At 43.5% G+C, this 25,724-nt stretch overlaps 2 protein-coding genes across 5 annotated transcripts in view; both read right to left on the bottom strand.

Moving 5' to 3' along the window:
* The window catches only part of cplx2b (complexin 2b), a 24,423-nt gene extending 21,264 nt beyond the window's left edge, over positions 1 to 3,159 (bottom strand). The window contains exon 1 of one of the 2 annotated variants that reach the window (XM_030145597.1): positions 3,072 to 3,159. The gene's annotated coding sequence lies outside the window, so the exon portion shown is untranslated. The remainder of the gene's footprint in view (positions 1 to 3,071) is intronic. The other variant, XM_030145598.1, reaches the window with a different exon arrangement.
* A 5,309-nt stretch (positions 3,160 to 8,468) lies between these two features.
* On the bottom strand, positions 8,469 to 15,738 carry thoc3 (THO complex 3). Of its 3 annotated transcripts, none has more exons than XM_030146408.1 (7): positions 15,537 to 15,738; positions 13,947 to 14,103; positions 11,162 to 11,366; positions 10,001 to 10,162; positions 9,495 to 9,595; positions 8,703 to 8,906; positions 8,469 to 8,648 (listed from the first exon to the last, which is right to left on the bottom strand). In XM_030146408.1, the coding sequence occupies exons 1-6, from the start codon at positions 15,714 to 15,716 to the stop codon at positions 8,743 to 8,745; spliced, it is 969 nt and encodes a 322-aa protein (XP_030002268.1). In that variant the 5' UTR covers positions 15,717 to 15,738; the 3' UTR covers positions 8,469 to 8,648; positions 8,703 to 8,742. The 3 variants fall into 3 exon arrangements, with proteins under 3 accessions (XP_030002268.1, XP_030002269.1, XP_030002267.1); XM_030146409.1 differs by having other exon boundaries at positions 8,469 to 8,649; positions 8,717 to 8,906; XM_030146407.1 differs by having other exon boundaries at positions 8,469 to 8,906.
* Positions 15,739 to 25,724: the final 9,986 nt, after the last annotated feature.

Here is a 25,724-nt window from a genome sequence, read left to right as displayed (position 1 = left end):
CATCCAAAGTTAAAGAACCAATCAGCATCTAAAGTTAAAGAACCAATCAGCATCCAAAGTTAAAGAACCAATCAGCATCCAGAGTTAAAGAACCAATCAGCATCTAAAGTTAAAGAACCAATCAGCATTCACAGTTAAAGAACCATTCAGGGGTTCTGGTTCTGTTAAAACAGACCCGACCCCAGGTGACCCCCATCAGATAAACTCTCAAACACTCAGTTTCCCATTATGCTCGGCGGCTTCATAATGTGTAGATAATGGATGAGACGTAAATGTTTGATGATGCTCTGCACCAACTGGAGGAACATGAATAAATAAATAGGAAATCTGCCCGGATACAGACGACCCTCCCACATTTACCAATAATCTGATTGGACACTAATTAGTCCGTTTGGTTGAAATAATCTGAGCCAATCAAATGTTTTGTAAAGTATCAGAATCAGCAGAAATCAGATGACAGACGATAAAAGATCATATTAGACATGAGGGAAAATAATACAATCACTTCAGAGCCTGAAATGATTCATTAAAGACTCAATTAAGACAAACAATTTTATCTTTTATATCTTTTAAGACCTTTTCATTTTGCTTCATCTTCATTTTCTTTTCCTAATAATTTCAGCCATGTGGTTTCAGGGAGTTTCTATTTCAGACTAATCTGGTTCCAAACAACTGAAGAAATTACATAAGATAAGATAAGATAAGATAAGATAAGATAAGATAAGATAAGATAAGATAAGATAAGTTGTGTTGGCTGCAGATCCACAAATAAAAACAGAAACTATCAGTGAAAACAACTTTAAATTCAGAAACTTTGTCTCATAATAAATAAAAGTGTCCATTAAAGGTGCAGCTGGTGCCAGAGCGTTGACCGGTCCCACCCTCATCTGGGTTGGCTCTGGTTCTGGTCTAGACTGTGGGTCTATGATGTTCTGGTTCTGGTCCAGATTGTGATTTCCAATGATGCTCTTGAGTTAAAAACATTTGGATTCATGTTAAAACTGACAAATGAATGAACCGGGTCAGAGTCCCCACATGGATGGACAGTTAGGACATGTGTGTGGACTTCACTGGAATAATATGGACCAACATGATGCATGAACACACACACACACACACACACACACACACACACAGTAAAATACAGTGAAACTGGAACCGGTCTGGACTGAACTGGACTAATTCAGCTCAGATCCACCACGGACTGGAACCAGATCCTGTTTTCTCTAGTGTTTGTTATTGTTTGTTTGTTTGTTTGTTTGTTTGTTGTTTTATTTGTTTGTTGTTTGTTTTGATGTTTTGTTTGTTTGTTGTGTTATGTTGTTTGTTTGTTTGTTTTGTGCTCGGATTCCCGTCCTGTCTGTAAAACCAGACCTGACTCCAGTCTGTGAACACTGGTTGGGTCCAGGTCCAGGTCCAGGTCCAGTTCTGTTCTGGTGGTTCTGGTTCTAAACTCTCTGGATGTTTCTCTTCAGTGTTTTCATTCACCAGCTGGAGCTCCGAGGCCTTCAGAGGACCATGTGTCCACAGAGACACGTTCTGACCGGGTTCTGATGGGGTTCTAACAGGGTTCTGACATGAACCCACATGGAACAGTTCTGAACATCCATCCAAACCCCAGTGTTCTTCAGTCAGTGCCGTCTGTCAACTGCAGTCTTTATTTCAAACTAAAAACTCCAATGATCTTTAATTAAAACGAAACGACGTCTGTTGAAATAAGAAACTGTGGATTTAAACGTCATTAGAACAAAAAATATAAACGTTATTTTCAGAAGGAGAAGGAAGTCTGTGGGTCACATGACTTAGTTTAGTCAGTTTAACTGGAAATGAATGTTGGGAAAAAATAACGACTAAAACTAATTATACTAATATACAGATGAAAAGATGAAAATTATATAAAAACAGAAAAAACACAATGATGTAAAAGCTGAACAATGACCTGAAATTAACACAAGATTTAAAAAATGATCCATTAGAATAAAAACACTAACAGATGATGAGACGTTTAAGGTCTGATTGGTTCATTATCTGTTTCAACCCAGGTTGCTGTGGGAGTTCTGTTTCCAATGACTTTAAATGAAACCAGGACAGGGTACTCCTGACACCGGACCTCTTCATAACTCTGGTCTGGTTCCGTGTCCGGTGAAGGACCTGGTTCTGGTCCAGTGGATCCGGTTCAGACTGGGGTTTTTGCTTTCACCGCAGCAGCTGTTTTACGGGTTACTATGGCTCGGACTCGGCCTCTGATTGGCTCCTGGAGGAGGTCCGCATCCCAGACCCTCGACCCCCCGAAACCAACCCGACACCACCCCACAGGCCCCCTGTGCACGCGCACAGACACGCCTTCCACCAGTCTTTCATTGATGCACAATCACACGGCGTGTCCGTGAACGCATCGCATTCATTCAGTTACATAAAGATGATCAATGCATCACTCAGCCCGTCCTCCATCCATGCATCCATCCATCGGCCCTGCTCCTGCTCCTGCAGCCGGACAGGAGACCCGCACCTCCAGGCAGAGGAGACGGTGGAGGATCCGCGGAGATCCGCCTCCCTCCACCTGAGGAGAGGAGACAGAGAGCGGGCTGCAGGAGGGGGCTCCGCGGGAGGAGGGGGTTCTGCTCCGCAGCAGTGTGCCTTCATGTCGGTGAAGGATCAGCCCGAAAACCGTGATTCCGGTGACAGAACGCATGGCTCCCCACCGCGCCGCTTCCGCCGCCTCGGAGCGCAGCGACAGGTGAAGGTGGCGGACACCTGCGGCCGCGGACCGTCTGCCCCCCCACCCCCCTTCCCCCGGTGGGGTGACGGCTGTTTATCCGCAGCACCTCCACGGACACGCACCCCAGCCCCACAGAGCAGAACCCTGTGCGCCCCCCGCTCTGCGCCTCCGTCCACACAGCCCCGTTCACAGCCGCAGAAAGACACAAACACACACCGACACACACCCGCGGACCCCGGTCAACCCCCCCCCCCCCACACACACACACACACACACACACACATACATACACACACACACACACAAACCGGACCCCGCAGCCCGGACCCGCGGTGGGTCCGGTGGTACTGACCTGGTGCGGTGGATGGATCCGCCCGGTGCGCAGCCTGGCTCGGTGTGAGTCCGTCCGCTGCTCGGTGTTTGTTCCTCCCTCCGGTCGGTGAACCTCCACCCCCTCCTGCGGAGAATTACCTCACAGCCGCGGCCCCTTTAAGACGCACGGGCCGCTGGGAAACTGCAGCAACACCAGTACTACACCAGTAGTACCAGTACCACCAGTACTACACCAGTACTACACCAGCACAACCAGTACCACACCAGTAGTACCACTACCACCCCAGTACTGCCAGTACCACCAGTACTACACCAGTAGTACCAGTACTAAACCAGTACCACCACTACTACACCAGTACTACCGGTAACACTAGTATTATACCGGTACAACTGCAGTACTACTGGTGTAGTACTGCCAGTAGCACCAGTACTACACAACTACTATCAGGACTACATCAGTACTACACCAGTAGTACCAGTATTACACTAATCGTACACCAGTGCTACCAGTACTACCAGTGCTACACCAGTACTACACCAGTAGTACCAGTACTACACCAGTACTACAAATACCACCAGTAATGTCCATATCACCAATACATCATTACAAATACCACCTGCACCACCAGCACTACCAATACTACAAAAATCACCAGTACAGCCAGTACTACCAATACTACAAATATCACCAGTACTACCAATACTATAAATATCATCAGTACCACCGGTACTACCAATACTACAAATATCACCAGTACCACCAGTACTACCAATACCACCAGTACTACTAAAACTACCAGTACTACCAGTACTACAAATATCACCACCACTACCAATACAACCAATACCACCAGTACCACCAGTACTACTACTGAAACTACCAGTACCACCAGTACTACCAATACCACAGATATCACCAGTACCACCAGTACTACCAATACTACAAATACCACCAGTACCACCAGTACTACTACTGAAACTACCAGTACCACCAGTACTACTGAAACTACCAGTACTACCAACACCCATACACACTGCACCTCAGGTACTAATACACACAGATACTGCAGTATGAGTAAAACCACCATGAATCCAAAACACTGGGACATTCAGGAAAATGGAAATCAAAACAGGATTAAATGTTTTTCAGATCAAACGAACCCACGTTTTATTCACAACAGAAAAAAATGTTTAAAATGAGAAGATAGATTGTTTAAAGAAAAGGGTCATTTTGACTTTGATGGAAGTAAAACATAAAAAGTGACTTTAATTAACATTATTATCGTGAACATGATAAAAAAAAAAAAGAAAAAAACATCAGGATATAAAAACATTATCACAGACACAGAGTGTGAAGTAAAAACAGGTTCAACAATCAGAGGAAACAGAAGGTCTTTGAACGCCTCCTCATCTATAGAACAGACAAGAACCAACAGATCCACAGAGTCTGAGCTGAAGGGACCAGGATGAACCTCAGTCCTGGATGGGGCTGGTCTTCAGGTCCTCAGACTGGTCTTCAGGTCCTCAGGCTGATCTTCAGGTCTTCAGACTGGTCCTCAGGTCCTCAGGCTGGTCTTCAGGTCTTCAGACTGGTCTTCAGGTCCTTCAAACAGACCTGAACCAGAACATGGGCTGAGGAACACGTTCACAAACCACCGTCTGAACCCAGTTCACTGTCACGTCCACAAACGCAGCTTAAAGCTTCATCAGGTGAAGAAGAAGAACCACAGCAACAGGATCCAGAACCGGCGCCATCTTCTCTGGACCAAAGCTCATTCAAATGGACCCAGACAAAGGGTCCAACTGATCTGAGGTCAGACCAACCACAATGGGAGACTGGGTTTGTTACCATGGACACCACCCTCCACACTGAAGAGGACCGGGACCATTGGACCTGTTGGTCCAAAACCTGCATCTGTGATGGTCTGGGGCTGCATTAGAGTCCATGGAACAGGTAACTTCAACATCTGGACACATCTGCTAAACTTTAGCAGATGTGTCACCCCAGCACGCTCCTTTTAGCCGCTAAAATGACCCCTGCAGGGGCTGTGGGAGTCCTTAGATACTTCAGAAAGTAAAATTACTCTCGTGGTGCATTCAGGGGCTGTGGGAGCAGCCGGAGCGTGCTGTGTGTGCTGTATCACTAATGCAGTCATTGTGTGGCTGTCATTACCAGCCTGGTTCATCAGTGAACAAACACAGGCCGACGCTGAGTAAACACAGAAAACACCGAGTGCATGTAAAGTACACAGAGGACAGGTGCTGCTCACATGGCGCCACGGTGACGCCCACGCTGTGTTCAGGTCAGCGGACAGTCGACAAAAACAGACTGTTCATCCAACAGTTTTCTATGAGACAATCTGACTTTAACAGAACCACTCATTAAACCACTAAAACCAGTTCAAACCAGTTTAATGTTGATTCCAAACGATGTCTTTTTTTTTCTTTTTGAATATAAATAAATATAATTTAATAAAGGTTGTGATGTTCATCGTCCACAGTTGTCGACTTATTGAGCTTTTACTCCTTTTTATCCTTCGTTCCTTCTCTACGTCCTCGTCTCCTTTATCTACCTTCATCATTCACTCTATTAACGTCTCATTTCCTTCATCTTCTCTAAACTCCTCATCCTCATTCCAAGCCTTAAATCAGCAGGATTTAAACCAGGTCCTCAAAGGAAAACAAACATGGGGCATTCTGGGTAATGTAGGAAACTCTTACCATCAGCCATGACATCCAGCATCCACCCTTCATCTGCTTCTGCCTCTTCATCTTCTTCATCCTTCTTCTAGTGCTCCTCCTCTGAACAGAAGTTAAATGTCTTTTTGTTAAAGCTCCACTAGAACACGTAAACTAACCACAAACGCACCACGGATCCAGAACCAGGCCTCAGACCTGGACTCACATCGAGGACGGTCAGGACCTGGAACCAGGACTCAGATGTCACAGATTAAATCCCACTGACAATGTTTTTTTTTTTTCCTCATTGTTTTTAAGTTGAAATCCAGTCAAACCCTACGGATGTGAAAACCCTTTTGTTTGTGCAGATTCTTTCCTCAAACCAAAACGCAAGACTTTTCTTTTTTATCACTTGTTCCTTTTTATCAGTGTTTCACGTATAAGTAACAGAAGCACACATTCAGTCCAAGTCCCCACAAACGCACCAAACTGGACCTTTATATGAGGTGAATTATGGGCGGGGTCAGAACCTATGAGAGCAGCCATTGGCTGCAAGTGACGGAACATGGTTGATTCCAGGTGATCAGTACCAGCAAAACAGTATCAGTACTAGTGAACCAGAATCAGGACCAGTATCAGTACCAGTAAACCAGTATCAGCACCAGTATCAGTACCAGTAAATCAGTATCAGTACCAGTAAACCAGTATCAGTACCAGTAAACCAGTACCAGTAAACCAGTATCAGTACCAGTAAACCAGTAACCGTACCAGTAAACCAGTGCCAGTAAACCAGTATCAGTACCAGTAAACCAATAACTGTACCAGTAAATCAGTGCCAGTAAACCAGTATCAGTACCAGTATCACCACTAGTAAACCAGTATCAGTCCCTGTAAACCAATATCAGTACCAGTATCAGTACCAGTAAACCAGTATCAGTACATCAGTATCAGTACCAGTAAACCAGTGTCAGCACCAGTAAACCAGTATCAGTACCAGTAAACCAGTAACCGTACCAGTAAACCAGTGCCAGTAAACCAGTATCAGTACCAGTAAACCAGTAACTGTACCAGTAAACCAGTGCCAGTAAACCAGTATCAGTATCACCACTAGTAAACCAGTATCAGTCCCTGTAAACCAGTATCAGTACCAGTAAACCAGTAACCGTACCAGTAAACCAGTGCCAGTAAACCAGTATCAGTACCAGTAAACCAGTAACTGTACCAGTAAACCAGTGCCAGTAAACCAGTATCAGTATCACCACTAGTAAACCAATATCAGTACCAGTAAACCAGTATCAGTACCAGTAAAACAGTGTCAGCACCAGTAAACCAGTATCAGTACCAGTATCAGACTGGTTCAGTTCCAGTACATGTTGGTGTTTGCTCAGTTGTATTCTTTCCTCCGTTGTCATAGAGACATGACCCAGCACTGGACGATAATGTGTCATCAGACTGGTGTCTGCTGGACGGGGTCAGAGACCAGTCCATGTGGTCCAGGTGGGTCAGTACCGGTCCATGTGGTCCAGGTAATGGGACAATATAACCAGTGTGGGTCAGTAACACCCACTGGACAAACACCCACTGGACAAACACCTACTGGACAAACCCACTGGACAAACACCCACTGGACAAACACTTACTGGACAAACACCAACTGGACAAACACCCACTGGACAAACACCTACTGGACAAACACCCACTGGACAAACACCTACTGGACAAACACCCACTGGACAAACACCTACTGGACAAACACCCACTGGACAAACACCAACTGGACAAACACCCACTGGACAAACACCAACTGGACAAACACCTACTGGACAAACACCAACTGGACAAACACCTACTGGACAAACACCCACTGGACAAACACCCAGTGGACAAACAGCTACTGGACAAACACCTGGTGGACAAACACCTACTGGACAGACACCTGGTGGACAAACACCTACTGGACAGACACCTGGTGGACAAACACCTACTGGACAGACACCTGGTGGACAAACACCTACTGGACAAACACCTACTGGACAGACACCCTGTGGACAAACACCCAGTGGACAAATAGCTACTGGACAAACACCCGGTGGACAAACACCTACTGGACAAACATCTACTGGACAAACACCTACTGGACAGACACCCTGTGGACAAACACCCAGTGGACAAACAGCTACTGGACAAACACCTGGTGGACAAACACCTACTGGACAGACACCTGGTGGACAAACACCTACTGGACAGACACCTGGTGGACAAACACCTACTGGACAGACACCTGGTGGACAAACACCTACTGGACAAACACTTGGTGGACAAACACCTACTGGACAAACACTTGGTGGACAAACACTTGGTGGACAAACACCTTCTGGACAAACACTTGGTGGACAAACACCTACTGGACAAACACTTGGTGGACAACAGGATAGAACAGAAGTTACCACCAGAACCACCAGGATTATATGAGCTCTATGAAATAGAACCCAACGAACATTGACTACAGGTGGAGTTTAATGCAAGTTTAAAGGTGAAGGTTCTTATTTCAACATTAAAATGATCCCATTGATGAATCTGAATCGGTTTAAACTTTGTTTTGATTAAACATTTTTTTAAAAATTCAGTTTATCTACAAAATGTTCATTAAATTGTTCAATTCCCTGATTTAAATCATTGAGAAACTGTGATAAATTATTACAATTACATTTGATGAATAAACACATTAACATTTAAAGACAGAAAAGATAAAAACAGAATGATTTTATTATCAAAACAATACGTATTTTACATTAAAAAAACTAAATATAATACAGCACAGGGGTTGAATGGTCACCATGGCAATGAAGGGAGGGGAACGCTTTAAAGGTCCAGCAGCTCCATCTGTTGGTGGAGGCAGGGAACTGCAGGAGGTGGACCAGGGTGAACCCAGGAGGACCTAGGTGAACCCAGGAGGACCCAAGAGGAACCAGGAGGACCCGGGAAGAACCAGGAGGACCCAGGCCCAGGTCTCAGGAGTCATTGGGGAGACCGAACAGCTTGACGGTCCCGGCCTCGCGGTTGTTATCGTACTTGCCGTCCTTGTCGTCGCAGGCGTACGCCAGCAGGGGGCGCTTGGGATGCCAGGCCACGGTGAAGGTGGGAGAATCACACTGGACCTCCCACAGCTTCTCTCCTGCAGATGGGGACACACAGCGTTAAGGGTTCTGCTTGTTTCCAGTAGAACCTCCATCAGTTCCATCTGAACTAAAGCTGATTCAACAAATGAAAACCTTCATGTCTATCAGGGTCCGTTTCCTCCAGATGAAAACCCTCTTACTATTTTATTTATATTCATTTTACTTGGTTTTCGTTTGGCTCGTGTTTCTTTAAATCTGAATTAAATCAAAACAAACTAAATCCCATTGGTTGTGTTTTTGTTTTGATTGAATCCTTTCATATTTGATGTGGTTCCCTCATTAACACTGATGTTCCATGTTTCATATAAACCTGGATCTACCTCCTGTTTTCAATCAGAACAGATGCCATCATGTGGACACAGGTGGAATAAACACAGGTCACATGACCAGGACACATTTCAGTCTCCTCCTGTGGCGTTCGGATCCTGAACCTGTTTCACCCTGAAAGAGTCGAACTGAACCTAGACTGAACGTACGAATAAACGCAGATGGACCCACATTAACGGTTCTAACCAACATGAACCACTGTGGTTCTACGGGTCCTTATCTTCCAGGTTCTGTTCTGTTTGTTCTGATGAACTGACCCGTTTCCACCTCGGCGATGTCGATGAAGTGGTCCTCCGACGCCGACGCCAACATCCGCCCGTCATGGCTGAAGCTCAGCGTCCGCACGGGCCAGTCCAGCCTGAAACGGGGAGAACCGGACAGGAACGGGCCATGAACCAACAGGCAGAACCCACAGAACATACAGAACCCACAGAACAGACAGAACCCACAGAATCGACAGAACATACAGAACAGAAAGAACCCACAGAACAGACTGATCAGAGAGAACCCACATAACAGACAGAACCCACAGAATAGACAGAACAGACAGAACCTACAGAACAAACAGAAGAGAGAGAACATAGAGAACAGACAGAACTCACAGATAATATAGAACAGGCAGAACCCACAAAATAGACAGAAACCACTGAACAGACAGAACCCATAGAACATATAGAACAAACAGAACAGACAGAACCCACAGAACAAACCGGACAGAACAGACAGAACCCCAAGAGGCTCCACCCACTTGTGTGTGACTAACCTGGAGAAGCAGCGGACACACACCAGCTCGTCCACGTCCCACAGACTGACCAGGGCATCAGCGCTGCCGGTGGCGAAGTACTTCCCCGTGGGGTCGAACTTGATGCAGATGCAGTTAGACGGGTGGGCGTTGATGGACTGGATGGGCTTCAGCTCCGGGTAACTGAAACACAGAACCGACCGCTCCGGCTCACACACAGAACCTCATGTAGAAAACAGATAGAACCTTCAAACCTGGAAGGAACAGGAACCCGACGGTGGAGTGGACGGAACGTTAGCGCTGACCCCGAGACGTGGAATGAAAGACGGATACAGCGTCAAGAACAAACAGAACCAATAGAACCCACCCCGAGACATGGAATTAAAGATCAATACAGTGTCAAGAACAAACAGAACCAACAGAACCCACCCCGAGACATGGAATTAAAGATCAATACAGTGTCAAGAACAAACAGAACCAACAGAACCCACCCTAAGACATGGAATTACACAAATGGAAACTTGGACCGTCTTCTTCCAGGTTGTTCTGATTTCAGACAGAACTAAGCTTTTTCAGCTGGTGTGTTCTGGTTCCGTCAATAGAACCTGGACTCAGTTTGACGACGAGGCTCCGTGATGTCTTCGTAATGTTTTTAGACGGATCAGTTCCACATGCATGCCGGACCATTTGAGAACAGAACCGGTCCGGTCTGTACGTGGAATCGGTTCCACGCACAGTCTATTATTACGTCAAACCCAGGTGCATGTGCTGAGCCCAGTTCTGCGAAAGTTCTGGTGTGAACATTTTTAACCCACATGTGACACGTTTCAGCCACAGACGAACCCATCAGCTTCACTTTCACCTTCTGGTTGCTTCATAAAAACGGTGGAAACACATGGTGATTCTGGTTCTGTTTTTTTTAATAAAAAACTCTAACTTCACCCTCGTTCTGAGCTGACCTCTATCTGATGTAAGACACGAGGCGTTCAGGGACATTAAGAATCACAGATACATGAAAAGGTGGAGCCAGCAGTAAAAGATGAATGTGTGTTTTGAAGCAGCTCAGACCGAGTGCCTCCTGTGATTGGATGACGGTGTTTGTGAGTTGTAGGGTCAGGGTTAAGGTTAAGGTTGGTGTTAGGGTCAGGTTTAGGGGTCAGAGGTCAGGGGTCGGGTCTGTACCTCAGGATGTTGATGCATCCGTTTCCGTTGGTGAGGAAGAACATGTCGTTGTCGTTGTTCCATGAGATCTCGTTCACCTCGAACTTGAACTGCTCCTCCGCTTTGGACCGATGTGTCTTGGCGTCGATGAACGTCACCACGTCGTCTTTGTTGCCGACGGCGATGGTCTGTCCATCAGGACTCCAGCAGATGTTGATGTTCTCTCCTATGACACGTCAGTATTTGGATTCATTTACTGTTGCTTCATTGGAGACAGAAAACCAACCTTCTCATACACGAACCTGAGGAATTTACCCATAATCCTCTGATTTAAAAGAACTAAAAACAACAAAACCAGAAAAGTGCTGCTTTGTTGTTTTCAGTTTCTGCGTTTGTGATTTTGTTGGAAACCGTTTGAGTGAATCCAACAGAAGAATGATCCAACTATGACTTTAAACCATGAAACACACATTACAACATCAACCAACGTCAACATTTTCAGGATGGATTCGACTGGAGCTTCACAAATCGGATCATTTTCACACAAACGTCTTTATGGATCATGAAACCACATATGATTATCCTCAGATCTGAGCTGTTTAACTCAGACACACATGGAATAAAGTTTGTGGACCCGTTGAATCCAGGTGTTTCTTTTCTAACAGGGGTCTGGGATCCAAAACAATAAGGACTAATGTCAGAATATAGTTTTATATTATGAGATAAATATCCTATTGATTATTAATATTGATGTTTCTGTGTCCGATCCTCATGAACAGGACATCTGACAGCTGGAGACATGATGTGTCCACATATTTATGTCCATATAGTTTAGAAACATCAATATTTCCCTCTAGTTTAATGGTAGATTTTTCTTCCTCAGTTAGATGTGATGAAAGTAGATGGAAATTATTATTTACACTCAGAGCAGGAAAAGTATTAGAGACATTTAGAGGAAGAACATTGAAAATCAGAGTCAGGGAAAAACAAACAAACAAAAAAAACAGTGTTGATATAAATTCAGTCCAAACCATTTGTGAGTCATTTTAGAAACAAAGATAATAATTTAAACCAAACTAACCAATGCACTGATATTTATCCCATAAAATAAAACTATATTCTGACATTAGTCATTATTGTTTTGGATCCCAGACCCCTGTTAGAAAAGAAACACCTGGATTCAACTGGACCACAGACTGTTGGACACATAGTAGTCTCTTTTCCATTGGACATCTACACAAAACTTTACCGATATTGACTAAATGTAAAAAAAAAACAGAAGTGTGTAATGTTGGTTTTTCCATTAAATCACAAATGCGATGATTTGTTTGTTTATTATCAAGAGCTGACACCAGAAGTCATTTCATAAACATGAACGTAAATATGGTGTTGATTTACAGATATATTCATTATTATTATACAGGGTTATTCAAAAAGAATGAACCCATTTCATGACTCATTGCTTCATTTCTCAAGCATCGTTACGGAATGAGTCAGTGACCATTAGAAAGAGGAGTTTTATCAGTTTATGTTCCACCTCTACCCACTGACCACGATGACCTTAAACATGAAATAACAGCATGGACTCAGTGGATGGTGAAATGCTGATACACGTCTGGGAGGAATCCTCTTATCGCACTGGTGTTGTCTGTGCTGCAGGTGGTGGACACACTGAACACTTAGAAAACAGGAAATAAAAGTGGACTGTCAGTAGAACACTAGTGACTGGGCTGCAGTTTTCTGTTGGTTTTCCTTATTCAAATATTGAGCAATGAAATCAGTTCATTCCTTTTGACTAACCCTGTATATTACCCCTCTATCTCCTTCTAAATTCTAAATGATTCAGTTTCCTGGTGTGTCCACACATACCCACAAACACTTCTTCTTCTCTTGTTGTAACGTCCGTCAACATCTGTTTTTTTTCACATGACTCTCGTTACGTAAAAAGGTCTTTCCGTTACAGTTTTGTGTCATATACCAATTTCACTACATCCAAAAACCACCTCTTGCCAGCGCAAAAACTTTTAATCAAAAAATGACAGTGTTGGCGAAATTGTCCTTTTTCCATTAGGTAAATTTTTATGGACAACTTATATTCACGCAATTTGAGGGTCAGTGGAAAAGAGACCAGTGTATGACTTTGGCAATTATGATTAGGGCTGTAAGAAAATATCGGTTCTGCAATATATCACGATATTTCAAGATACTGTATCAATATTAAAAAGTACTGTATCAATATTTTTAAGTATTTATTCAAATGCAGATATTGTGGAGGTTCATTTTTGGTTTTCTATTTTGTTTATATTTTATTTATCATTATTTAACACTGTTTTATTAAATAATGTTAGTTCCTTTGTTGGGATTGTACAAAAATAATGTTCTGATGTTAGTTGTGAACTAATAGAATATAAACATTTGAACAGGATCTTAAATTGTAATGTCTGTAAAACATAATTTCAGTTTGAACACATGAACATTTTGTGATATAGCATTAGATCCTGTTGTGATCAAATAAAAATGTGTTCAGTATTTGTGCAGATTTCTGGTGTAATTCAATTCTTCCAGGAAATAATCATTCAAAAAAAGAAACAAACAAAAAAATTGCCTTTTTAACAGTATCATGATATATCATGATATATTGTATCATGATCCTCGTATTGTGATTTGTATTGTATCGCCAGATTCTAGCCAATACACAGCCCTAATTATGATATGAGGATAATGATATTTATGTTGTTTAAGTGGAGTCTCTACTAAAGCACCAGAGCGGTGGGTGTTTGACAGTAACACCTAACAAGGCTCAGACCTTTGGTGTTGACAGTGGCGATGCATTTGGTGGTGCGGACGTCCCATATGCGGATGGTTTTGTCTCCGGACGCTGTGACGAACAGGTCCGGGTTGGTGGGATGCCAACAGAGCTGGTCCACACTGTCTCCATGTCCTCTGTAGTTATTCTCCTTCACCTGAGGATGAGGACAAACACATGACCTTCAACCATAGCAGGACGATGAAAGAAGACGACGGTCGAGGGTCAGAACATCTGTTTGTAGATGTTTTCTTTATGGACCACATGACTAATGCACCAAAAAGATGATCTAGTGTTTGGTTTATTCTGATGCATTCACAGAAATAATGAATCTGTCTTTTTAACACGGTTAAAACCTGTGGTTATGTCCTTAAAGAATAAGGAAACAGAAAAGTGGTTTGTATCATTTTGTTAAATAAGTGTGTGAAATAATCTGAGTAACACACAAGTACACACAAGAAGGAAAAGAAGCAATTTAATAATTTTAGAGTTTAAAACCTAAACTATAGAACCGACAAGAGATCCAGCAGTGATACTGGGACACATGTCCTGTTCAACAGTGTCTGAATAGGTCTGGGTAAGTACTGTCACATGACACATGGTACAACTGACTCAAATAACATTTGGGGTAAAAATACTTAAATTCCTGCTGTGTGACTCGGGGACAGCAGTTTGGACCTTTGTTCAGTATCACAATAAAAGACTGACTGGAACTAAAACACAACAAATATGATCATAAACTGTTATTGAACAGACATATAACTGAAGTGATATATACAGATAATAGCAGAGAATATTGGACTAATAATTGGATTGGACAGAACCTTTGAATATTCATGTACTGTTGAAGAATTAGTTTATCAGATTCACAGACTGAAAATATCACTGACACAAGAACAAATTTTATTGTTAACGTTAATAGTGCATTTACATATTTGAGTCCTTTTTAGGTTTCATTTTATATTGATTATATCTTTACATCTTTTTTCTACAAGTGATACTGAAATGTTGTAATGCTTCATCTAAAAATGCCCCAATTTGAGAAAGGATAGGTGAAACTATAATTAATGACACTGATGTTGACTTTGTCTTGGTTTGGTCCATATTTGATCTTTGTGCTGTTTTTTCTAACTCTCATTATTTAAAGTATATGTCATGTTCTGACCCACAAACCATGAAGAGCCATCTGGTTTCTTCACTCAGGATCAATAATCAGTCTAAAAACTGGAAAGTAAATGATGTGACATTTGTCGATGTCGGCTGATGTGAACACTGTTTCCATGGTAACCGTTTTGGGTGCATCATCCACACATAAAGTATGTGAGACTTTCCTTAAACTAAACTTCAAACACATTCACGACCAGCTGATGAACAAGTGTCCGCATGGTGTATTTACTGTAGTTACAGCTCATATAGTGTAATATACTCATTCTGAAGTTAAACTTCAGGTTTTCTAAGATACACCAGAATGAAAATTAAAGAAAACTACAGTGAATTTACGTGTAGTAGCTTCACAAAGTTAGCTTCATGTTTAGCACATCCGTTCATTCATATGGAGGCTAACACTAGCATGCTAACAGCCCGACTCACCAAACGGTCTTTTTCCAGAATAAAAACACTCGCTGTTTTGTCGAAAGAGCCGGAGGCCAGTCTCCTCCCGTCACAACTCCACGCCACCGAGTGAACTTTGGCCGTATGAGCCGGGAATTCACGGCTTTTACTGTTATTTCTGAAGCTCTCCTGCATCTCCTGGAAATACGGCGACGCCATGTTGGATGCGTCCGCGTGTGCGCGTGCGCGTCAGCGCCCCCCGGTGTTCAGGAGGGGAATAATGTAGGTTTGAATCCACTGAGAAAAAACCTGAAGAATACATGAACCTAGATACAGTGATCCTGTTAAAGTGTGTGTAGATAAGCACATTTAGGACAGTTAGCTCTAACACACGTAAACAAAACACTGTAAAAACAAAAGAAGGTCCAATCAAAATAAATGCACTTCGACAGACTAATATTAATAAAATAGCAAATTATCACATCTGAAACTTCTACAATTTAAATGGCTTATCAGAGTGTGTGTTACACTTTCTTATCTTTTACACTTATCTTTATTGATTTATCTTGTCTCTTATCTGTCTTAACTCTCTTTTTTATTAATGTGCTGTAATATATAGTGTTTTTAGGGTGCCTGTTGTCATCAGGCTGGGGACTACAGCAGGATACTAGCCATGTTGGCAAAAGCTGCCGCTTTTTACCATTATTGATACAGTTCATTCATTGGGATTGTCCATGATACAACTAGAAGCACTCGGAGAGCGCAGACCTCCGCCAAGGCAGATCAGTGCCCCCCCACCCCCCACCCCCCCCCATCACTACCAAAATTTAATCATTTGTTCCTTGTGCCAGTATCAACATTTCCTGAAATTTTCATCCAAATTCGTCCATAACTTTTTGAGTTATCTTGCACACAGACAAACAGACAGACAAACAAACAGATAAACAAACCAGCGCCGGCAAAAACACAACCTCCTTGGCGGAGGTAATAAACAATAAATAAACAAACAAACACCAGAAGAATTGAACAAATGTAACTGTAATGTTCCAGACGTATGCACCAGATGCACTGAAGATAAGGGGACGCTCTTCCACTGCTTATGAGCGTGTCCTGGAGTGGTGGTGGTGGGGGTTTTCTGGGAAGACGTTAAATTAATAATTCAGAAGGTTCTATCAATCAGACTAGACTGAGAACCAAAACTTTTTAGGCCTGAGCCGAGTACAGCTGGCGCAGGGCCTATTGAGTCTGCAGTGGGCGCATGGGGACAAAATCGCCAGTGACGCGGTCGCCTTTCGCCACTGTGGCCACTCTCACACACATTCACATTCACGGCACTGAGACCTTTCCAATGATGTACATGACATGTGCACAAATCACATATTTACACCTGCTATGAATGAATGGGAGTCAATGGGCCACGCCCACTTGGGGTCAGTCATGTGTGTGTAAGTGCACGACATGTGACATCTGACCCCACAGACATGTGGGGGAGCTCGAGAGCTTTCAAATAAGGCCAAACATGTGGTTGCCATAGAAACAGCTATATTGTTCTTGTTATTGTTCTGATAAAAACTAGCAAACCTGCTCTAAAAACGAATTAAACCAAACTGAATTAGAGAAAAAAAAAAACGTTCATGACACGTTTGTAATGCGTCACGCAACGGCACGTTCATGACACGTTTGAAACGCGTCATGCGACGACGCGTTTCTTATACGTTTGTAAGGCGTCACGCGACAATGCGTTTATTACACGTTTGTAACTCATCACACGACGATGCGTTTATTACACGTTTGTAACGCGTCACGCGACGATGCGTTTATGACACGTTTTAAACGCGTCACACGACGACGCGTTTATGACACGTTTGTAACGCGTCACGTGACGCGTTTATTACACGTTTATTACACATTTATAGGCGTTATAAACGTGTCATAAACGCATCGTCGCGCTATAAACGCATCATGAACGCGTCGTCGCGTGATGATTTATAAACGTGTCATGAACGGGTCGTGGCGTGACGCGTTATAAACGTGTCATAAACGCGTCGTCGAGTGATGCGTTATAAAAGTGTTTTAAATGTGTTGTCGCGTGACGCGTTTAAAACGTGTAATATACGTGTCGTCGCGTGACGCGTTATAAACGTGTCATAAACATGTCATAAACGCGTCGTCGAGTGACGCATTATAAACGTGTAATAAACATGTCATTAACGTGTCGTCGCGTGACGCGTTTTAAACGTGTCATAAACGCGTTGTCGTGCGAAGCATTATAAACGTGTCATAAACACGTCGTCGCGCGACGCGTTATAAACGTGTAATAAATGTGTCGTCGCGTGATGCATTTTAAACGTGTAATAAACGGATCATGAACGCGTCGTCGTGCGACAAATTATAAACGTGTAAAACGCGTCATCGCATGACGCGTTATAAACGTGTAATAAACGCGTCATAAACGCGTCGTCGCGTGACGCGTTATAAATGTGTCATTAACGTGTCGTCGCGTGACGCGTTAAAAACGTGTAATAAACACGTCGTCGTGTGATGCGTCATAAACGTGTCATAAACGCGTCGTCGCGTGACGTGTTATAAACGTGTTATAAACGTGTCATAAACGTGTCGTCGCGTGACGTGTTACAAACGTGTAATAAACGTGTCGGCTCGTGACGCGTTATAAACGTGTCATAAACGTGTCGTCGCGTGACGTGTTATAAACGTGTAATAAACGTGTAATAAACGTGTCGTCACGTGACGCGTTATAAACGTGAAATAAACGTGTCGTCTCGTGACGCGTTATAAACGTGTCATAAACGTGTCGTCGCGTGACGCGTTATAAACGTGAAATAAACGTGTCGTCTCGTGACGCGTTATAAACGTGTAATAAACGTGTCGTTGCGTGACACGTTTTAAACGTGTAATAAACGTGTCGGCTTGTGACGCGTTTTAAACGTGTAATAAATGTGTCGTCGCGTGATGTGTTTTAAACGTGTAATAAACGCGGCGTCGCGTGACGCATTATAAATGTGTAATAAATGAGTCATAAACGCGTCGTCGCGCGAAGAATTATAAATGTGTCACAAACAAGTCGTCGCGTGACGCGTTATAAATGTGTCATAAACGCGTGGTCGCGTGACGCGTTATAAAAGTGTTTTAAATGTGTTGTCGCGTGACGCGTTTAAAACGTGTAATATACGTTTCGTCGCGTGACGCGTTATAAACGTGTCATAAACATGTCAAAAACGCGTCGTCGCGTGACGCATTATAAACGTGTAATAAACGTGTCATTAACGTGTCGTCGCGTGACGCGTTTTAAACGTGTCATAAACGCGTTGTCGCGCGAAGCGTTATAAACGTGTCATAAACGCGTCGTCGCGCGATGCGTTATGAACGTGTAATAAACGCGTCGTCGCGTGACACGTTATAAACATGTCATAAACGCGTCGTCGCGTTATAAACGTGTCATAAACGCGTCGTCGCATTATAAATGTGTCATAAACGCGTCGTCGCGTGACGTGTTATAAACTTGTCATAAACGTGTCATAAACGCGTCGTCGCGTGACATGTTATAAACGTGTAATAAACGTGTCATCGCGTGATGCGTTATAAACGTGTAATAAATGTGTCTTCGCGTGACGTGTTTTAAACGTGTAATAAACGCGTCGTTGCGTGACGCGTTTTAAACGTAAAAAAAACGTGTCGTCGCGTGACGCGTTATAAATGTGTAATAAACGCATCATAAACGCGTTGTCGCGTGACACGTTATAAACATGTCATAAACGCGTTGTCGCGCGACGTGTTATAACTGTGTCATAAACATGTTGTCGCGTGACGTGTTATTAACGTGTTATAAACGTGTCGTCGCATGACGTGTTATAAACGTGTAATAAACGCTTCATAAACGCGTCGTCACTTGACGTGTTATAAACGTATCATAAACGCGTCGTTGCGCGACGTGTTATAAACATGTCATAAACGTGTCGTCGCCTGACGTGTTATAAACATGTCATAAAAGTGTCGTCGCCTGACGTGTTAATAACGCGTCATAAACGCGTTGTCACGTGACGCGTTATAAACGTGTCATAAACGCGTCGTCACGCGACGTGTTATAAATGTGTCGTCGCGTGACGCGTTTTAAACGTGTAATAAGTGAGTCATAAACGCGTCGTCGTGCGACGAATTATAAACGTGTCATAAATGTGTTGTTGCGTGACGCGTTACAAACGTGTAATGAACGCGCCATAAACGCGTCGTCACATGACGCGTTATAAACGTGTCATAAACATGTCGTCGCCTGACGTGTTATAAACATGTCATAAACGTGTCGTCGCCTGACGTGTTATTAACGCGTCATGAACGCGTTATCACGTGACGCGTTATAAACGTGTCATAAACGCGTCGTCACGCGACGTGTTATGTGTTGTCGCGTGACGCGTTTTAAACGTGTAATAAGTGAGTCATAAACGCGTCGTCGCGTGACGCGTTATAAACATGTAGTAAACGTGTCGTCGCGTGACGCGTTATAAACGTGTTATAAACGTGTCATAAACGTGTAATAAACACGTCGTCGTGTGATGCGTCAAAAGCGTGTCATAAACGCGTCGTCGCGTGACGCGTTATAAACGTGTAGTAAACGTGTCGTCGCGTGACGCGTTATAAACGTGTTATAAACGTGTCATAAACGTGTCGTCGCGTGACGTGTTATAAACGTGTAATAAACATGTCGTCACGTGACGCGTTATAAACGTGTAATAAATGTGTCGTCGCGTGACGCGTTTTAAACGTGTAATAAATGCGGCGTCGCGTGACGCGTTATAAACGTGTAATAAACGAGTCATAAACGCGTCGTCGCGCGACGAATTATAAATGTGTCATAAACGCGTCGTCGCGTGACACGTTATAAACGTGTCATTAACGTGTCGTTGCGTGACGTGTTTTAAACGTGTCATAAACGCGTCGTCGCATGACGCATTATGAACGTGTCATAAATGTGTCATAAACGCGTCGTCGCGTGACGCGTTATAAACGTGTCATTAACGTGTCGTCGCGTGACGCGTTATAAACATGTAATAAACACATTGTCGTGTGATGCGTCATAAACGTGTCATAAACGCGTCGTCGCGTGACGCGTTATAAACGTGTCGTCGCGTGACGCGTTATAAACGTGTTATAAGCGTGTCATAAACGTGTCGGCTCATGACGCGTTATAAACTTGTCATAAACGTGTCGTCGCGTTACGCGTTATAAATGTGTCATAAACGTGTCATAAACGTGTCATAAACGCGTTGTCGCGTGACGCGTTATAAACGTGTAATAAATGTGTGGTCGCGTGACGCGTTTTAAACGTGTAATAAATGTGTCTTCGCGTGACGTGCTTTTAACGTGTAATAAACGTTCCGGCGCGTGACGCATTATAAACGTGTAATAAACACGTCGTCGTGTGATGCGTCAAAAGCGTGTCATAAACGCGTCGTCGCGTGACGCGTTATAAACGTGTAGTAAACGTGTCGTCGCGTGACGCGTTATAAACGTGTTATAAACGTGTCATAAACGTGTCGTCGCGTGACGTGTTATAAACGTGTAATAAACATGTCGGTTCGTGACACGTTTTAAACGTGTAATAAATGTGTCGTCGCGTGACGCGTTTTAAACGTGTAATAAATGCGGCGTCGCGTGACGCGTTATAAACGTGTAATAAACGAGTCATAAACGCGTCGTCGCGCGACGAATTATAAATGTGTCATAAACGCGTCGTCGCGTGACACGTTATAAACGTGTCATTAACGTGTCGTTGCGTGACGTGTTTTAAACGTGTCATAAACGCGTCGTCGCATGACGCATTATGAACGTGTCATAAACGTGTCATAAACGCGTCGTCGCGTGACGCGTTATAAACGTGTCATTAACGTGTCATCGCGTGACGCGTTATAAACATGTAATAAACACATTGTCGTGTGATGCGTCATAAACGTGTCATAAACGCGTCGTCGCGTGACGCGTTATAAACGTGTCGTCGCGTGACGCGTTATAAACGTGTTATAAGCGTGTCATAAACATGTCGGCTCATGACGCGTTATAAACTTGTCATAAACGTGTCGTCGCGTTACGCGTTATAAATGTGTCATAAACGTGTCATAAACGTGTCATAAACGCGTTGTCGCGTGACGCGTTATAAACGTGTAATAAATGTGTGGTCGCGTGACGCGTTTTAAACGTGTAATAAATGTGTCTTCGCGTGACGTGCTTTTAACGTGTAATAAACGTTCCGGCGCGTGACGCATTATAAACGTGTAATAAACACGTCGTCGTGTGATGCGTCAAAAGCGTGTCATAAACGCGTCGTCGCGTGACGCGTTATAAACGTGTAGTAAACGTGTCGTCGCGTGACGCGTTATAAACGTGTTATAAACGTGTCATAAACGTGTCGTCGCGTGACGTGTTATAAACGTGTAATAAACATGTCGTCACGTGACGCGTTATAAACGTGTAATAAACGTGTCGGCTCGTGAGGCGTTATAAACGTGTCATAAACGTGTCATAAACGTGTCGTCGCGTGACGTGTTTTAAACGTGTAATAAACGTGTCGCTTCGTGACGCGTTTTAAACATGTAATAAATGTGTCGTCGCGTGACGCGTTTTAAACGTGTAATAAATGCGGCGTCGCGTGACGCGTTATAAACGTGTAATAAACGAGTCATAAACGCGTCGTCGCGCGACGAATTATAAATGTGTCATAAACGCGTCGTCGCGTGACACGTTATAAACGTGTCATTAACGTGTCGTTGCGTGACGTGTTTTAAACGTGTCATAAACGCGCCGTCGCATGACGCATTATGAACGTGTCATAAACGTGTCATAAACGCGTCGTCGCGTGACGCGTTATAAACGTGTAATAAACACGTTGTCGTGTGATGCGTCATAAACGTGTCATAAACGCGTCATCGCGTGATGCGTTATAAACGTGTCATCGCGTGACGCGTTATAAGCGTGTTATAAGCGTGTTATAAGCGTGTCATAAACGTGTCGGCTCATGACGCGTTATAAACTTGTCATAAACGTGTCGTCGCGTTACGCGTTATAAATGTGTCATAAACGTATCGTCGCGTGACGCGTCATAAACGTGTCATAAACGCGTTGTCGCGTGACGCGTTATAAACGTGTAATAAATGTGTGGTCGCGTGACGCGTTTTAAACGTGTAATAAATGTGTCTTCGCGTGACGTGCTTTTAACGTGTAATAAACGTGTCGTCGCGTGACGTATTATAAACGTGTTATACACGTGTCATAAACGCGTCGTCGCGTGACGCGTCATAAACGTGTCATAAACACGTTGTCGCGTGACACGTTATAAACGTGTAATAAATGTGTGGTCACGTGACGCGTTTTAAACGTGTAATAAATGTGTCTTCGCGTGACGCGTTTTAAACGTGTCGTCGCGTGACGTGTTATAAACGCGTTTTAAACGTGTAATAAACGTGTCGTTGCGTGACGTGTTATAAACGTGTCATAAACGTGTCGTCGCGTGACGCATTTTAAACGTGTAATAAATGTGTCGTCGCGTGACGCGTCTTAAACGTGTAATAAACGCGGCGTCGCGTGACGCGTTATAAACGTGTCATAAACGTGTCGTCGCGTGACATGTTTTAAACCTGTAATAAACGTGTCGGCTCGTGACGCGTTATAAACATGTCATTAACGTGTCGTCAACTTGTTTTAAAACGTGTAATTAACGCGTCGTCGTGTGACGTGTTATAAACGTGTAATAAACGTGTCGTCGCGTGACGCGTTATAAACGTGTAATAAACGTTTCGGCACGTGACGCGTTATAAACGTGTAATAAACGTGTCGGCTCGTGACGCATTATAAACGTGTCAAACGTTTCGTCAGGTGACGTGTTATAAACGTGTAAAAAACGTGTCGTCGCGTGACGTGTTTTAAACATGGAATAAATGTTTCGTCGCGTGACGCATTGTAAACGTGTAATAAACGCGGCGTCGCGTGACGCGTTATAAATGTGTAATAAACGTTAAATAAACGCGTTGTCGTGTGACGCATTATAAACGTGTAATAAACGTGTAATAAACATGTCGTCGCGTGACGCGTTATAAACGTGTAATAAACGTTTCGGCACGTGACGCGTTATAAACGTGTAATAAACGTGTCGGCTCGTGACGCATTATAAACGTGTCAAACGTTTCGTCAGGTGACGTGTTATAAACGTGTAAAAAACGTGTCGTCGCGTGACGTGTTTTAAACATGGAATAAATGTTTCGTCGCGTGACGCATTGTAAACGTGTAATAAACGCGGCGTCGCGTGACGCGTTATAAATGTGTAATAAACGTTAAATAAACGCGTCGTCGTGTGACGCATTATAAACGTGTAATAAACGTGTAATAAACATGTCGTCGCGTGACGCGTTATAAACGTGTAATAAACGTTTCGGCTCGTGACGTGTTATAAACGTATCATAAACGCGTCGTCGCGCTATAAACGCATCATGAACGCGTCGTCGCGTGATGATTTATAAATGTGTCATGAACGCGTCGTGGCATGACGCGTTATAAACGTGTCATAAACGCGTCATCGCGTGATGCGTTATAAAAGTGTTTTAAATGTGTTGTCGCGTGACGCGTTTAAAACGTGTAATATACGTGTCGTCGCGTGACGCGTTATAAACGTGTAATAAACGAGTCATAAACGCGTCGTCGTGCGACGAATTAGAAACGTGTCAAACGCGTCGTCGCGTGACGCGTTATAAACGTGTAATAAACGTGTCATAAACGCGTCGTCGCGTGATGTGTTATAAACTTGTCATAAACGCGTTGTCGCGTGACGATTTATAAACGTGTCATAAACGTGGTGTCGCGTTAGAAACGAGTCATGAACGAGTTGTCGGGTCATAAACGTGTCACAAACGCGTCGTCGCGTGATGCGTTTTAAACATGTAATAAACGCGTCATAAACGCGTCGTCGCGTGAGGCGTCATAAACGTGTCATAAACGCGTTGTCGCGTGACGCCTTATAAACGTGTAATAAATGTGTGGTCGCGTTTTAAACATGTAATAAATGTGTCTTCGCGTGACGTGTTTTAAATGTGCAATAAACGCGTCGTCGTGTGACGCGTTTTAAATGTGTAATAAACGTGTCGTCGTGTGACGTGTTATAAACGTGTAATAAACACGTCATAAACGCGCCGTCACGTGACTTGTTTTAAACGTGTAATAAAGGCGTCGTCGCGTGACGCGTTATAAACGTGTAATAAACGTGTCAACTCGTGACGCGTTTTAAACGTGTAATAAATGTGTCGTCGCGTGACGCGTTTTAAACGTGTAATAAACGCGGCGTCGCGTGACGCGTTTTAAACGTGTAATAAACGAGTCATAAACACGTCGTCGCGCGACGAAGTATAAATGTGTCAAACACGTCATTGCGTGACGCGTTATAAATGTGTAATAAACGTGTCATAAACGCGTCGTCGAGTGACGCGTTATAAACGTGTCATTAACATGTCGTCGCGTGACGTGTTTTAAACGTGTCATAAACGCGTCGTCGCGTGACGCATTATAAACATGCCAAACGCGTTGTCGCGTGACGCGTTATAAACGTGTAATAAATGTGTGGTCGCGTGACGTGTTTTAAACGTGTACTAAACGCGTCGTCGTGTGACGCGTTTTAAATGTGTAATAAACGATTCGTCGCGTGACGTGTTATAAACGTGTAATAAACGCGTCATAAACGCGTTGTCGCATGGCTTGTTTTAAACGTATAATAAACGCGTCGTCGCGCGACGCGTTATAAACGTGTCATAAACGCGTCGTCGCGTGACGTGTCATAAACGTGTCAAACGCGTTGTCACGTGACGCGTCATAAATGTGTAATAAATGTGTGGTCGCGTGACGCGTTTTAAACGTGTAATAAATGTGTCTTCGCGTGACGTGTTTTAAATGTGTAATAAACGCGTCGTCGCGCTATAAACGCATCATGAACACGTCGTCGTGTGATGATTATTACCTCCGCCAAGGAGGTTATGTTTTTGCCAGGGTTTTTTTTGTTTGTTTGTTTGTCTGTTTGTTTGTCTGTCCGTTAGTGTGCAACATAACTCAAAAAGCTCGGCTCGTGACGTGTTTTAAACGTGTAATATACGTGTCGTCGCGTGACGCGTTTTAAACTTGTAATAAACGCGGCGTCGCGTGACGCGTTATAAACGTGTAATAAACGAGTCATAAACGCGT

This window comes from Sphaeramia orbicularis, chromosome 10, assembly GCF_902148855.1.
Source record: "Sphaeramia orbicularis chromosome 10, fSphaOr1.1, whole genome shotgun sequence".
Taxonomy (NCBI): domain Eukaryota; kingdom Metazoa; phylum Chordata; class Actinopteri; order Kurtiformes; family Apogonidae; genus Sphaeramia; species Sphaeramia orbicularis.
This window is presented reverse-complemented; position numbering and strand designations above follow the sequence as displayed.